Here is a 14251-nt window from a genome sequence, read left to right on the forward strand (position 1 = left end):
ACATGAGCAAAACTGAAATCTTTCTTTGCTTCCCGGCCATTTCAATTTCTTGACTGTGAAGACTGACCTTTTTCACCTCTTCTTTTCTGCTAGGGCATTTCAGCACACATGTAAGACAAAGGAAAGGAGTAGTAAAGAACAGAAGAATTACAAATGTAAGTGAAATTCATGTTGTAAGCTAAAAGTAACATTGCTGATGGACACCCAGGAAGAAAAATGATCAGAAAATACTATTTAAAAAGGGCTTTTTTTTTTTTTTTTTTTTTTTTTGCCTTTCACACCCTGGTTAAAGGCTGCGATTTTCCCCTGGAAAGGGAACTAGAATCTTTGGAATGGGGCTACCCGTTACAATGGCAGGTGAGGCACCATTCTGAAGACACAGAAGTTAAGTTCATCTGTAGTTACTGCAAAGATTGTAGTCTTCTCCCAAACTTGGCCCCCTGGACACAGGCGAGAGGCAGGAAGGTATTTTTGTGGAAAATCTGGAGAGACAGAAGGAAGCTGAAAGAGTGCTGCAAGGAAATGGCCCAGCCAGTGCCTCTGCAGTGAATGCCACAGCTGGCAAACCCCACCTACTGCCACATGAGCACAGGGAAAATATCACCAGATACCACGGAAAGGCTTTGATACCAAAACCAAAACCTCAAACAAAAAGCAGCCTGAAGTAAACTGTGACTTCGGCAAAAGAAAACCTTAACTCAGAAATGTCCTCAGAGAGATAAGGGGAGGTACAACAGCTATGAAACAAAACCAGGGTGTCAGAAGACACAGCGAGTAAGAGAACGTTCCTAGAGAAATAAAGTGAGAACTCAACAGCACGTTCAGAATAAAGCTGAGAATATATTCCAGAAAGAAGGTGGACAACCTGAGCAAAACCAGAGTGTCAGTCCAGAAGGTACGAAAGTCTAATTCTACAGAGAGAAAGTGAATGGGAACAAATCAAAGCAATAAATCAAGAAAAATGCCCAGAGTTAAAGAACAGGAGTTTCCAAATAAAGGAACCTAAAGTAAGGCAAGACATTAGATGAAAACTGACTCCAAGGGACATTGCTGCACTGGGTGTTTTGAACTTCAGAGAGAAAATCCACTAAGCTTCAGAGAAGAAATAGCCACACATGAAGACCGAGGAATCAGAATGGCTGAAGCCTTCAGTAATAACCCTGGAAGTTAGAAGATGGAGCAAAATGGTGTCCAACTCTCACTCAGATACATGGGAAGAAGTAAAGCACTTTTCAAACACACGTGTTCTCAAAACATTCTCTCTCATGCGTCTGTTCCCAGACAACTTCTTGAGGAAGTGCTTCATCAAAATGAGAGAGTAGTAAGTCAAGAGAGATGGAGACATGGGTTCCAGGAAACCAAGGACCCAACGCAAGTGGGTGGTGAGATCTTCAGGAAGATCCCAGCAGATGGGAGCCTGGGGGAGATTTATTCAAAAGGAGATTAATGATATATTGAATTTCACCAGATTAAAAAAGACTCCATTCTTTCTCTTTTTTTAAAATTTTTTAACATTTATTTATTTTTGAGACAGAGCTTGAGCGGGGGAGGGGCAGAGAGAGAGAGAGAGGGAGACACAGAATGCAAAGCAAAGCAGGCTCCAGGCTCTGAGCTGTCAGCACAGAGCCCGAGGTGGGGCTTGAACTTGTGAACCATGAGATGATGACCTGAGCTAAAGTCGGCCACTTAACTAACTGAGCCACCCAGGAGCCCCCAAAAAGACTCCACTTCTTGAAAGAAATTTAGACAACTGTTGAATTTGGGGTTAAATTTTAATAACATACAGAAAACTAAACACACAAAAAACAAGACTCACAAGAACTTCAGGGAAAACAAAACCTGATCCAGGAAAGGAAAAGCAATCCCATCACACCAGTTGCCTAGCTGTGAATGGCACTATGGAGTAAAAACTCAAAACACTTAATACTGGACTAACCAAACTAACGGTGCATGTGCTTTAGGCAGCCGTGTATTTACACAGAGAAGGCAGAGCAGTGAAAGAAAGCTAGAAACTTCATATCCATTGAGTCAAGTAAGGAGACAAGGTGTGCAACAGGAGAGAAAAGAGCAATAATTGAGCAGGCGAACACGTGCTGTTTAGAGTCAGAGGCAAAGACCAAAGAAACCCACCAAGAGATGGATGTGTATGCTCTGCAGGAGAGGAGACACGACTGGGGAAGGAGATTCATAGTGTCTTCGTACAAGCCTTTCTACGTTTATTTCTCCTTTTTTTTTTTTTTTCTTAACACTTATTTACTTTGGGGAGAGCAGGGGAGGGGCAGAGATGGGGGACAGAGGATCCAAAGGAGGCTCTGTGCTGACAGGCTGACAGCAGCGAGCCCAATGTGGGGCTTGAACTCACCAACTGCGGGATGATGACCTGGGCTGAAGTCAGACACTCAACCAACTGAGCCACCCAGGGGCCCTATTTCTCCTTCTTGAAACTACTTGAAGGTATAACCTTGATTGAAATAAAATTCATTTTTAACTTTAAAATTCATGAATGCCAATAAAAAGTATCAAGGCGGAGTACACACAATGTATTGTTACCAAATTAATGGCAAGCATCAAAATGACTAACACAACATGATGCCCAGACATGTCTGGAACAACACGTCTGGCTCATCTCTGGCAGTATTCGAGGAACTTTAGTATGCCTGGCAGAACAGCCTACTAGGGCCATTGCTTCTAAAATGTCTCTGATTTTAGCACTATAAACCAACAACAAAAACACACAAAAAACAAACTTACTTTAGCCCAAACTAACTTGTGTCATCAATTTTTAAAATGTCATACCAATGAAAAGAGTTTGGTTTTTTTGGTTTTCAAATGTGAAATGTTGTGGTGTTTTCATAACTTAAGGGAAAAAGCATTTTGACTCACTGATGCTTTCTGGCTGTTTTTCCACTTGGCCAAAAACTTTTCCAATATGCATGCCGGACTTCTTGCTACCGTAATGTGGCAACTGAGAACTCAGCTGTGTGCTGTGTTTCTTCCAGGAGCTTGGTTATTTTTTAATAGGAAAGGGATGAGTCTAGCCCTGTGAGATGGATGTATGCTGAATGGGCCTTATCAAATGTAAGTACCACTTGGTACTTCAAAAAATGTGTTCTCTGCTCAAACCCTTTCGGTAAATAAACAAGTTTCAGATGGGAAGCATTAATGGAGAACCTATCTCATCCACTTGTCACTAAAGCTCATATAAATCATCCAGGTGGACAATGTAATCACTTGAAATCCTGTCCAAGTTACAGTGCCCTAGATTGGGCTGACTGAAGGGCATAAAGTCCTTTACAACAGGACCTCGGGCAAGCCCTCTACCACTTGAGATGTTATTAGCAGCATGCCAAATTCTCAACCTCTTGCCCATTTGTGCCACCAGCTATGGCTGTCACGCATCCCCTTGGCATAAGCTAGTCTTCCTATTTAGAACACCTCATCTTGGAAAAACTCTCATCCCCTAAACCCAGCTCAAGAACGACATTCTTTGCAAAAAGTTTCCAACAGTAACTACCGCCTCCTCCTTCGCATCTCTGTATCTTGTATGTATTTCTACTACTGCACTTAAAACTCTGTAACCTAGTTACTTTACAAGTGAATCCCCCATACTAGACCATAAGCTGCTTAAGGAAAAGAAAAAAAAAGTCTATATCCTCTTTATCTTTATGACCCTAGAACGCTTAAAAGTATCTGGCACACAATTCCCAATAAACGCTTTTGAATTGAAGTGCTGAAGAAGTGAAGTCATGAGGCCGAACCAGTAGCCCTAAACAAGAAAAACAAAGGAAAAGAAACACATAAAACTCGATGACCCAAGTTCTCCCATCAGGCTGCCGAGAGGCGGAGCTTGGCCAACGAGAAAGGGCCCTGTGCAGAGATCCAGCTGGGGTTGGCCCCAGAGGTGCCCAGGAACGTGGGCTGATGGCACCTTAGGAGCGCTCTCCTTAAACTCACTGTACATTTCTCCAAGTGAGGCTAACCTGATTAGAGAAAATCAGGTAAGCCCATCAACAGTGCTTGGCACACAGAATTTCTAATGGAAGTTAGCGTAGGAAAGGAAGTTTAATCCTCGCTGTAAATTATTTATCTGGCTTTTGAATGTTGTCCCTCAAGACTTGAAGGGGTGTGCTCCATTTTTCCCTAGCCTAAAAGTCTCATGATAGGCTGATGGTTGATGTTTCAGACCCAGAGAACTGGGAGTTCAAGCGATGGAAGGCTTTTTTAACCAAATATCTTTTCAACTATTTTAAAACACCGCTTCCAAGTACCTTGATATTAAACGTACTTAACAAGGTTAGCTTGGGGGTGCTTATTTGTATCAAAATCGTTAAACTTGAAGACGAGGTTTCATTCAATGTTTCAATACCCCAGGTTTGGCTCCATCCATGAACGCTACAGTTATTCTGTAGGACAGCACTACCAGCTGCTTCAGACAAAAATCCTACTTGTGACGTGCCCTGTCGTAACAGGACCTCAAAGGGGCACCTGGGTGGCTCAGTCGGTTAAGCGTCCAACTTCGGCCCAACTCATGATCTCACGGTTCGTGAGTTCAAGCCCCGCGTCAGGCTCTGAGTGCTAACAGCTCGGAACCTGGAGCCTGCTTCAGATTCTGTGTCTCCCTCTCTCACTCTGGCCCTCCCCAGCTCATGCTCGCACTCCGTCTCTGTCAAAAATAAGTAAACTTAAAAAAAAAAAAAAGTCAACAGGGCCGTGAAACCAAAGTCAAAACTGAAGGACAAGTCACCCTGTTCCTGGAGATTCCACTCACCTACATCCCCGCAGCAGTTTCATCTGATCATAAATATTGTTTTGTAAACAATACACGGGGAGGTTTTCTCTTTGGATGCACACGGCGTGCAAACCCTCCTACAAAGTCTGACTCTCTCATTTTCCGAGTCGATGGTAGAAAACACTTAGCAAGTGCCTAACATGCCCTGTCGGTATCCCCCAGCGTCCCCAACACTGTGCCGTAGCCCATCAGAGTGTCAGCAACTGAGCTTGCGTTCGGTCGGGGTCTTGAAGATAGGCGCCCTGTGCGAAGGCACTTGGGTCCGACAGCTGTGGGCCTGCAGGCCGCCGACGGGGAGAAAGGACACCCGGGCCGACGCGGCCCGGGCCGGGCGGGTCGCCCTCCCGTCCCCGAGCCGCGTGGCCGCAGTGGGCTTGGGGACGCGCCCCAGGTCTCACCTCGCGACCAGACAAGTAGACCGCGAGGGGCCGTGCCCGCCCCTCCCTCCCCCCGGGCGCAGGCCCCAGCACGGGCGCACGAAGGCCACGTCCCCGGGGACGGGCGCCCAACTCGATGGTCCGCGCACAGGCCCGCCGGCCCACGTGACCCGCAGCAGCCAATGGAGGCGAGGCCCCGGCACCACCGAGACGACGGCGGCCCGGGGCTAGACCAGCCCCACTCGGCCGCTCTCAGTATCCTCCGCTGTCCCGCTCTGGTGCTCCCAGCTCGGTGCTGCCGCCATCTTCCCGGAGGAGAGGGCCAGAGGCGAAGGCTCCCGCCCCGTGGTCGCTCCGCAGTCTTACTGTGACCTGCCCTATCCCCGTCCGCCTCTCTTCTCCTCAGCAGCCACTCAGCTCCTTGTAAAGAGATGCCCTTCACCCCACTCTAGGTACTCACAAGGCAAAGACTCACATTACCTCTTCCACTTTATCAGCGTAAGGAAACCAAGCTCATAAGGTAGGAACTGTGGCGAAACAGGGACAAGCCGCCATCTTGGTAAAGGAGAAGAGGCTACGCTTGACCTCCCCCCCCACCCCCAGCCTCTATATGGCCAACCGCCGAGGGAGGGGCACGGCGCCTGCGCAGAGGCGGAAAACGCGGATGGGCCTGCGCCTGCGCACTCGGAAGCCGGCGAGTGGGGGTGGGGAGGGAGGCCAGGTCGCGCCAGGGCGAGGACAGCGTTGACAAGGGAGCAGGGAGCGGGTCGGCGTGATGACGCCATCCGCGCACGGGGCGGGGAAGGGCGGGGCGCGGGCGGACGTCGGGCACTGGGCGGGTCCGCGGCGCGGTCGGTTACTGCTGTTCTTTGGCTTCTCCGCGGTGAGTGTCTTGCCGTGGGTTCCGCGGTCCCAGGGGCGTGAGCTGTGGGCCGATGCAGAAGCGGTGGGGGGTCCGCTCGGGGCGGCGGTCGACCGGCTCCGGGGGCGCTCGGGCGGGGCGGCTTTTTGGGTGTGGGGGAGGGGCGGCAGGATCGGTGTGCCTGACCCTCCTCGACGCTCCCGGACTTTCCGCGAGCCCTCCCCGCCCCTTCCTCACCTTCCCCGGTTCTCCTACTCCTCGGGATCCCGGGCCCTCCCCCACCCCGCCCACCCGGGGTCCCCGGCCCTCCCCCACCCTGCCCGCCCCGGGGTCCCCGGCCCTCCCTGGCCCTCCTCGGGCCCTCGCGGCGGGAGGTGTCCGGAAGAACCCGAGCGACCCCTTGCGCATCCTGTGCAGAGTACGTGGACCACGCTGATAATGGGCCTGGGGCGCTGGCGGTCGTGGTTGGGGAGGGAAAGTCCGGGCTGCCGCCTGCGGGGCGGGTTTTGTCGTGCGGCTCTCCCGTTGTCCACCCCGCCGTCCTCTAGCCGAGAGTAAGCCTCAACAAGTCCTCGTTGTCTTGTTAAGTTTCCAGGCTCTTCCTGGCCGCCGATTAGAGCTGGGGCGAGGAGGAGGAGGTCCCGGCCCTGTGCACAGCCAAATCCGGAAGGATGGAGGTGGGGAGGGGCCGCCATTCCCGTGAAAGCCTGAGATGCGGCGACCTGTGGCTGCCGTTGCTCTCAGTAAAAGCTCAGCTGGGATGGCCGCAGGACTCACAAGAGCCGGCCACCTTTCTACCTTTCTGGACTCATTTTTATCAGCACCAGCCCCACCTTCTCTGTCCTCCCCCTTCCACAGACGCCTGACCCAGCGCCTTGAACTTTCCGTTCAAACTGTTGGGTCTTTGTCACCTTTGTTCTTGGCCCAAACCCTTCTTTTTGCTTGAAACCCGGTTACCTCCCCACCTTCTGCTCTGTTGTTAGAGATTCGGCCCAGAGTCGATTTCCTCTGGCTGGGTTAGGTTTGCGCCTGGTGTCAGCCTTTACTCTCTGTGGTAGCTTTCTACCGGATTGTTGGTCTTTTGAGGGGCAGGAGATGTGTGAGTCTTGTCACCCTCACCCGTTGTCTAGCACGATGACCAGCACATAGGAAGTTCTCAAGTGTTTCTTGAACGACTCAAATCGTAATATCTCAAAAGAAGTCTAATGTTCTAAAATAGTCTTGCCATCTTAGTGATACGTGATAGCGTAGGGGTCACGAAAGCTGCTTCCCAGGGCTTGTAATTTGAGGTCCCATTGTTTTCGGTTTTGGTAGCTCCCACTCGGACTTTCTTTGTACCAGCCAGTACCCTGACTCACAATGTGCGCTGCTCCGTCACGTCCTGGCAACATACGGCTGTGAAGGTGATCCTGATGTTTTTTCCTGTTTTCCACTTTGATCTCTCGCCTGACACAGAAGCCCAGTGTAAAGAACAAGGGCTTCTCGATCAGATCGTATTTGCATTCTGACTGCTTTTGAGCTAGCGGGGTGACCCAGGGAAATGGCGAGGGAAGGAAGGACCACCCTCTGTTGTCATTCCTAAGTGTGATTCGGGTCTTTTTAAATTTCAAAAGCAGAAAATGCTTTAAAAAATTTTTTTAATGTTTTCCCCCACAGAGATGGGAACGTCATAACTCATTTGGCAGTGCAATTGGGTTGAAGCCATTTTATATTCTGTGTTTGTACCACTTTATGCTAACGGTCATATATGCCACTATAGAAAATACGTTTGACTGTGGAATGTGCTGCCCTAGAGGCCGTTGAGGATGTTGTGTTGTATACTATACAAGTACCTTCCTCCAATCCAAAGAATCTGAATGCCGAACATTCCAAGAGTTCTGGATACGAGATTATGGATATTTGGAGTCCTATACTGCAGGGTCATTTTGTGGATTGGGGTAATGTATGCAAATATAAGAATAACATGTCTGTGGTTGGCAGTTATGGACAGTCCACTAGTACAAATACCACTAGCAAAAAAAAAATGTACGTTTATTGCCAAGAATCCATTTTTATCCGTCTGTTTTTCATCTTTTGTTTTGGAAAAGTTGATTTGTTCTATGTGAATTGGGATGGGAGTATTGTTCTGTGGAAGCCATGTTCAACAACAACAACAAAAATGTTTATTAAACAATTGTTAGCCTCTAGAATGAGCACAACCTGAAAGAATAAAATTTTCATTTGACCACATTGAGTTTAGGAGAGCCAATGGCCTGCACTCAGTGTTTAAATTAATCACAGTGGTTGGCATCCCGTGTTCTGGTTCTTCAAAAGTTCAACATTCCTCCGGGCGCCTGGGTGGCGCAGTTGGTTAAGCGTCCGACTTCAGCCAGATCACGATCTCGCGGTCCATGGGTTTGAGCCCCGCATCAGGCTCTGGGCTAATGGCTCAGAGCCTGGAGCCTGTTTCTGATTCTGTGTCTCCCTCTCTCTCTGCCCCTCCCCCGTTCATGCTCTGTCTCTCTCTGTCCCAAAAATAAATAAACGTTGAAAAAAAAATTTAAAAAGTTCAACATTCCTCTTTCAACTTTCATTTTACATTAGTTAGTTCTAACCTGTATTGTTAGAAGATCACAGTGGATTCAAATTATATTTCAGGGAGAAAAAAAACAATATGGAAGAAATAGGATATGACAAGAAAAACTTGATAAATTAAAGAATTCACAGCCTGTTCCAATAATGGTATTCTCCGTTTCCCAAACTTGTGCATCCATGTAGCTCTTACATACCAGGAAACCGATAGGAGCAGTGAAAGTCCCCCTTTTCTCCTATGGGACATCCTCAGTCCTGCTCCACCGGGTAGCAAGGTAAGGTAAACACAGGTGGGCTCGAGGTACAGCATCTTCAGGGTGCTTGCTGAATGAAGTTGTTGAGAACCCAGGCTTCAGTGAGGTGAAGCGGGTCTGTGGGAGATCAGGGGAGACCTCCGTGATAGTCGTTTGTGCTACTGGGTTGGTTTGAAGTAAGATACATGTGATAGCCTATAAGGCAAGTGCTCACTCTTTTCCACCCTCGGGCACTTATTCTTTTATGTGAACTGAAGCTCATTTTATCCAGTCCTTTAGCGAAAAAGCCACATTAGAATTCCACTTGGGGTTGGACCACATTTATATACTAATTTGGGAGAAATAGAAATGATTTGATTCACATAGGGTCTGTTTTCTTTTTTCTAAGTTTGTTCTTACGCGTTTGGTTGCTTTTTGTTTTAATTCTGTTGTAAATGGCATTTCTCCCCTGTTTCCATTTCTTTATCTTCATAACTAGAATGGAGAGAGATTATTTATTTTATATTTGCCTTATATCTAGCTACCTTACTAAATTGTTATTTTAGAATTTCTGGACCATCTATGTTTTCTGTGTAGTCTTAGCAGTGAAAAAGGTTGTTTTCTCATTTTGTTGTTTCACTGAATTCTCACTAAACTTGTCAAAGTGTAGTAGTATTCAGTAACCGTGGTGAGATTGCAATATGAAGATCTTAACTTGGATCTTAAAGGAACAACCAGAAACTGAGACAATCAGAAATAGGAGTGCTGATTGGATATTATATTCAAAATTTGTTCGTTTTCCTTAATAATATTTGTCATTTTAAAAAGTCCTTATTGTTAGAAATAAGGGATTCATAATCAAGGATGATGACAGTGGCAGAGGGGATATTTGAAACATTGAATTGATCATTGCTGAAGCTGGATGATGGGTGGTACATGGGGATTTTGTTCCGTTGTGTAAGTTTGGAATTTCTAGTAAGTATTTTAAAACAATTATGGTGGTAATGGACATCCCTGCCTAATTAGTGATTGTAATTTAAATAGATTTAGTATTCTGTTGTTGAGAGAATAATATTTGACATTAATGTTTGGAAACACCCTGGATTATATTTAAGCAGTTTCCCTTAGAGTTTTTATTAGAGTTTGTTGCTGAATTTTATCATATGACTTTTCAGCATCTATTCATATGTGATTATCTCCTTTAGTTTGTTGTAACAGCTTTATGTAGGTAGATGCTTTGGGTATATTTCTGGAACCTAATTGCTAGCAAATATTTCATTGAGAATGTTTGCATTTATATTCATGAGTGAGATTGACATACCACTGTCTAGCCAGCTTGCTTTCTTAGGTATCTCTCTGGGTTTGTGGTTGAAGTTGTAGTGTCCTCATAAAATAAATTGGGAGTGCTGTCCCTGTTTCTGTAGTGGCTTAAGTGACATGGGTGTCGGATAGAACTCAGCTCTAATTCTGTCTGGTTTTGGTCCCACCCCCGCCTCCTTTTTTTTCTTTTAATGTTTATTTATTTTAAGAGAGGAGAGAGCGTGTAAGCAGGGGAGATGCAAAGAGAGAATCTCAATCTGACTCCATTGCTGGCACAGAGCCAGAGGCAGGCTCCATCCCACAAACTAGGAGACCATGACCTGAGCTGAGATCAAGAGTCAGATGCTTAACCACCACCCAGGCTCCCTAGCATAGTAAAATTTGTGAGGAAAAAAAGAGACCCAGTCGCTTAACGGACTGAGCTGCCCAGGGGATGCGCTCCCCCTACCCCCCCCCCCCCCCCCCCCCGGTTTTCATTGGTATGTTTTATTCAGCTATTCAATACTATTAGTCAGATTTTCCAGTTCTTGGTTGCATTTTGGTAATTTATAGTGTCTAGGAAATCATCCATTTCTTTCGGGTTTTCAGATTTGTGACCATCTTTTTTTAAAATTATTATTATTATTTATTTATTTATTTATTTTTGGGAAACAGAGAGAGAGTGGGAGAGGGGCACACAGAGGGAGACACAGAATCTGAAGCAGGCTCCAGGCTCTGAGCTGTCAGCACAGAACCTGACGCGGGACCTGAACCCACGAAGTGCTGGATCATGACCTGAAGTTGGACACTCAACCAACTGAGCCACCCAGGCGCCCCAGATTTGTGACCATCTTGATACATGTCTCCTGAGTCTGTGATTATAGCTGTTTTTCCATATTTGCTTTTCTTTTTTCCTTAATTTTGACTTGTGGGGAATTTATTTCAAAGAACTAGCTTTTGGATCTGTTTATCTTCTATTGAGTTATTTCATTCGTTTCTTCATATTGTGAGAATTGAATTTATTTTCAGTGTTCTTTAATGAAAATATCTGAAACCCAAATTCTCACTTGAACCGGTAGAGCTTTTACTGTGTCCCATAGATCTTGCTTTTGTCTTCCCATTGCTTTCTGGATAGCTTGTGGTTTTGCTTTTGTTACCCTCATTGATCCAAGGGTTATCCAGGATTGTCCCAAGTAATTGGGAGTTGTATTTTATCTTTTTTCCCCTAGTTTTAGCAGGTCAGAAGTTGAGAACATAAATTGTAAAAATATTTTTTAAAGTTTAAATTTTCTCTATAGTAACATGATAATTTTTAAATTTTTTTTTTCACTGCTTTTCTTCTATTACCTCAAGATTCTGTATATCAATTCTAATTTATTGGCTGTATTACTCAATCCTCTGCCCTTGCTCATACTATGTTTACTGAATCTGTACCATTCTGAGGGGCGCTATTAAAGTCTCCCACTTGTCTTTTATTTTTACCAAGTCACCTGGTATTTTTCTTAGGCTTTCCTTGTGTGTTTATCTGTTGTAATGATTTGCACGTGCAAGTTTAGGAATGTTGTATTTTCTCCATCCTTTTATGATCATGATTACATTTTAATCTTAAATCTCACCCGGGGTTAATACCAGTAATGTCTGTCCTGCTCTCTGTGTTTGGCTAGGCTGGTATGTTTCAGCCTGTCCCTTTGTTTTCAGCATTTTTGCTACTTTAAGAATGTTCTTCCACTTAATGATTGATTTTATTACTTTTTCTTTTTCCACAATTTTGCTAGCTTGATCAAGTTGCTATTCCATATTTTTCTCTTAATTTGGAAGTTCCACTATAATTTTTCTTTAATGGTTACTTTTTCTTTTATAGTCACTTAATTTCTATATTTGAAAAAAAGACTAAAGCTCCTTCTTCTGCTGGGACCATCTGTATTCCATCTGACCCCTCACTTCCCCTTTGGAATGTTTTACTTCTGTGTTCTCACTCTTGCCCTCAACTCTTAAGTAGTTTCATACTAATTCTATATTATTAATACAATTTTCCTAGGATGTCCCTTTCCATTCAGGACACCTTAATGCATTCCAGATAGTTTGTTAATGTATGGACCCTGCTCTTTGTTCTTCTCAGGAAAATATTCTATTGTTATTCTTTTTCTCCCTCTATTCCTTTTTTACTGACAAGAACTCTTATTGATTGCCAACGGGGCACGTGGGTGGCTCAGTCAGTTAAGCATCCCACTTCGGCTCAGGTCATGATGTCACGGTTCATGGGTTCAGGCCCCACATCAGGCTCTGCAATGACATAGGGGAGCCTGCTTGGGATTCTCTCCCTCTTTCTCTCTGTCCCTCCCCTGCTCACGCTTTCTGTCTCTCTCAAGATACATAAATAAGCTTTAAAAAAAAAAAAAGGTTAAAATAAAAACAAGGTAGATTGCCTAGATTGTTTCTCCAAGACTATCTTTTAAATCATGATTTCCTTCTCTGTGTTTTTGCCCTTGCATTAAGTTTTCTAATATTTGATCTTCCAAGGTGAATCGCAGCTGTGACCGTTTGTTCAGTTGACTTACCAAAGTCTGAGTTTGAAAATCATGTTTTAAGTAGTAGACTTGCGTCTTTATCGTAGCGTTACTGTTTTTTTTGGTTCACGTTATTGCCTTCCTCTTCCTGCAGCTTGCCTGTGGAGCTCTTCTCGGAGACAGGGAGTTGGGGTCACTTATCATCTTACTCCTGGGGTCCTCACACTCAGGGACTCTGTTCTCCAAGCTTTTCCAGGATGCACTATATTCGTTTCCTTGCCAGAAGGTTCTTCAGAATTCACTTCCTGCTTTTGTTCTTCCTAACATTCCTACTTTCCTTTAAGTTTACTTTAACTCCACCACCTAGCCTTGGAGCTATCCACTCCTCCTCAATCACTGCCCTTCCCTTTTAGCCCAGGCCTTACCTCATACTCCCTTCTGAGCCATAGAAGCAACAAGCGGTTTACAGACTGCGTGTGAGTTCCCAACTCTCCTCTGCCTCCGTTCTTGTTCCAGTGGGACACATGAGGGTAAGGCTTCCCATGGGCCACTAAGAACGAGAACGAAGACTGTAAACTTACCTTCTGTGAAATAATACAAATCCTACTGCGGTTGGCCTTTGTTCACCAAACTGTGCATGGGGGTGCAGGAGCCTCACGTCTTCAGAGGTGGTTGGGAACATTTCCATTCAGAAGGGAAACAGTGTGCAGTTTTCAGGAATGTTAAGGTTTGGGGGATGGGGAAGCAAGAACACGAAGGGCATAAGTTTCTAAGCTCCAGAGGGAATCAAATCTGACCTCATTCATATCTTTTGACCTTGCTGCCAAAGACTGTTAGCCGACAGACTCCATGTTCCCCAAAATTTCAAGTCTTCTAAAATTCGTATTAAATTCCAACTATCTCTAAAACTATTGTCATGTTCTTCAAACACTCCAATGCCTTCAGCCCTTTTTCCTTTAATTATAAATGTTGCTCTGAGTGCCCCATTGTCTAAAACTAGTTGTCAAGAGCTCAGAGAACCTCCCAGCAGCAGACATCGCTCTATAAGTACGCTTTCCTTGTTGAAAGGTTTCGAAGAGGGAAAGGAAATTATAGAATTCCAGAGGTCATGAGATTTTGTCTTTTTCTCTTGTTGTGTCCCTGGTGCTTAGCATATAATCAGTACTAGAAAAACGTTTAGACTTTGTTGGAAATAAGGAACGTCTATATGTGTACATACGTGTATGTGGTTGACTTAATTGACCTAATTTTTTATATCAAAGTTTTAATGAGATGATAATTTTCTCATTTCTGTAATTTGATGCAATTAACAAGTAAAACAGGAACTGTTGATGCTTTAGGTGTTAAGTCTGTGTACATGTCAATTCATACTAAAATGTGTGTGTGTGTACATGCATATATGTATATGTGGGTTTTTTTCTTAACAGATTGAGAAAACTTCACTGAAGATGTCTAAGGTAAGAGATCACACTTTTTAATTTTTTTTTTCATTTTATGTGGTTTTTTATTTTTTTTATTTTTTTGGGGGGGTAGAGCGCATACACACTAGCTGGGGAGGGTTAGAGAGAGAGCTGTCAGCACACAGCCCCTCGCAGGGCTCAAACTCACAAGCC

At 45.0% G+C, this 14251-nt stretch overlaps 2 protein-coding genes across 9 annotated transcripts in view; one reads left to right on the plus strand and one right to left on the minus strand.

The window, feature by feature from the left end:
* The window catches only part of LOC122482005 (high density lipoprotein binding protein), a 73325-nt gene extending 67573 nt beyond the window's left edge, over positions 1–5752 (minus strand). Inside the window, exon 1 of one of the 3 annotated variants that reach the window (XM_043578419.1) lies at positions 5647–5752. The gene's annotated coding sequence lies outside the window, so the exon portion shown is untranslated. Of the gene's footprint in view, positions 1–4768; positions 5311–5646 lie in introns of those variants that run through there. The other 2 variants (XM_043578418.1, XM_043578421.1) reach the window with 2 other exon arrangements.
* SEPTIN2 (septin 2) overlaps positions 5573–14251 on the plus strand; it is a 35315-nt gene continuing 26636 nt past the window's right edge. The window contains exons 1-2 of one of the 6 annotated variants that reach the window (XM_043578426.1): positions 5573–5686; positions 14066–14095. In XM_043578426.1, the coding sequence (XP_043434361.1) occupies positions 14087–14095 (9 nt within the window). In that variant the 5' untranslated portion in view covers positions 5573–5686; positions 14066–14086. Of the gene's footprint in view, positions 5687–5871; positions 6447–6616; positions 6706–14065; positions 14096–14251 lie in introns of those variants that run through there. The other 5 variants (XM_043578424.1, XM_043578423.1, XM_043578427.1 and 2 more) reach the window with 5 other exon arrangements.

Source organism: Prionailurus bengalensis, chromosome C1 (assembly GCF_016509475.1).
Source record: "Prionailurus bengalensis isolate Pbe53 chromosome C1, Fcat_Pben_1.1_paternal_pri, whole genome shotgun sequence".
Classification (NCBI taxonomy): Eukaryota; Metazoa; Chordata; class Mammalia; order Carnivora; family Felidae; genus Prionailurus; species Prionailurus bengalensis.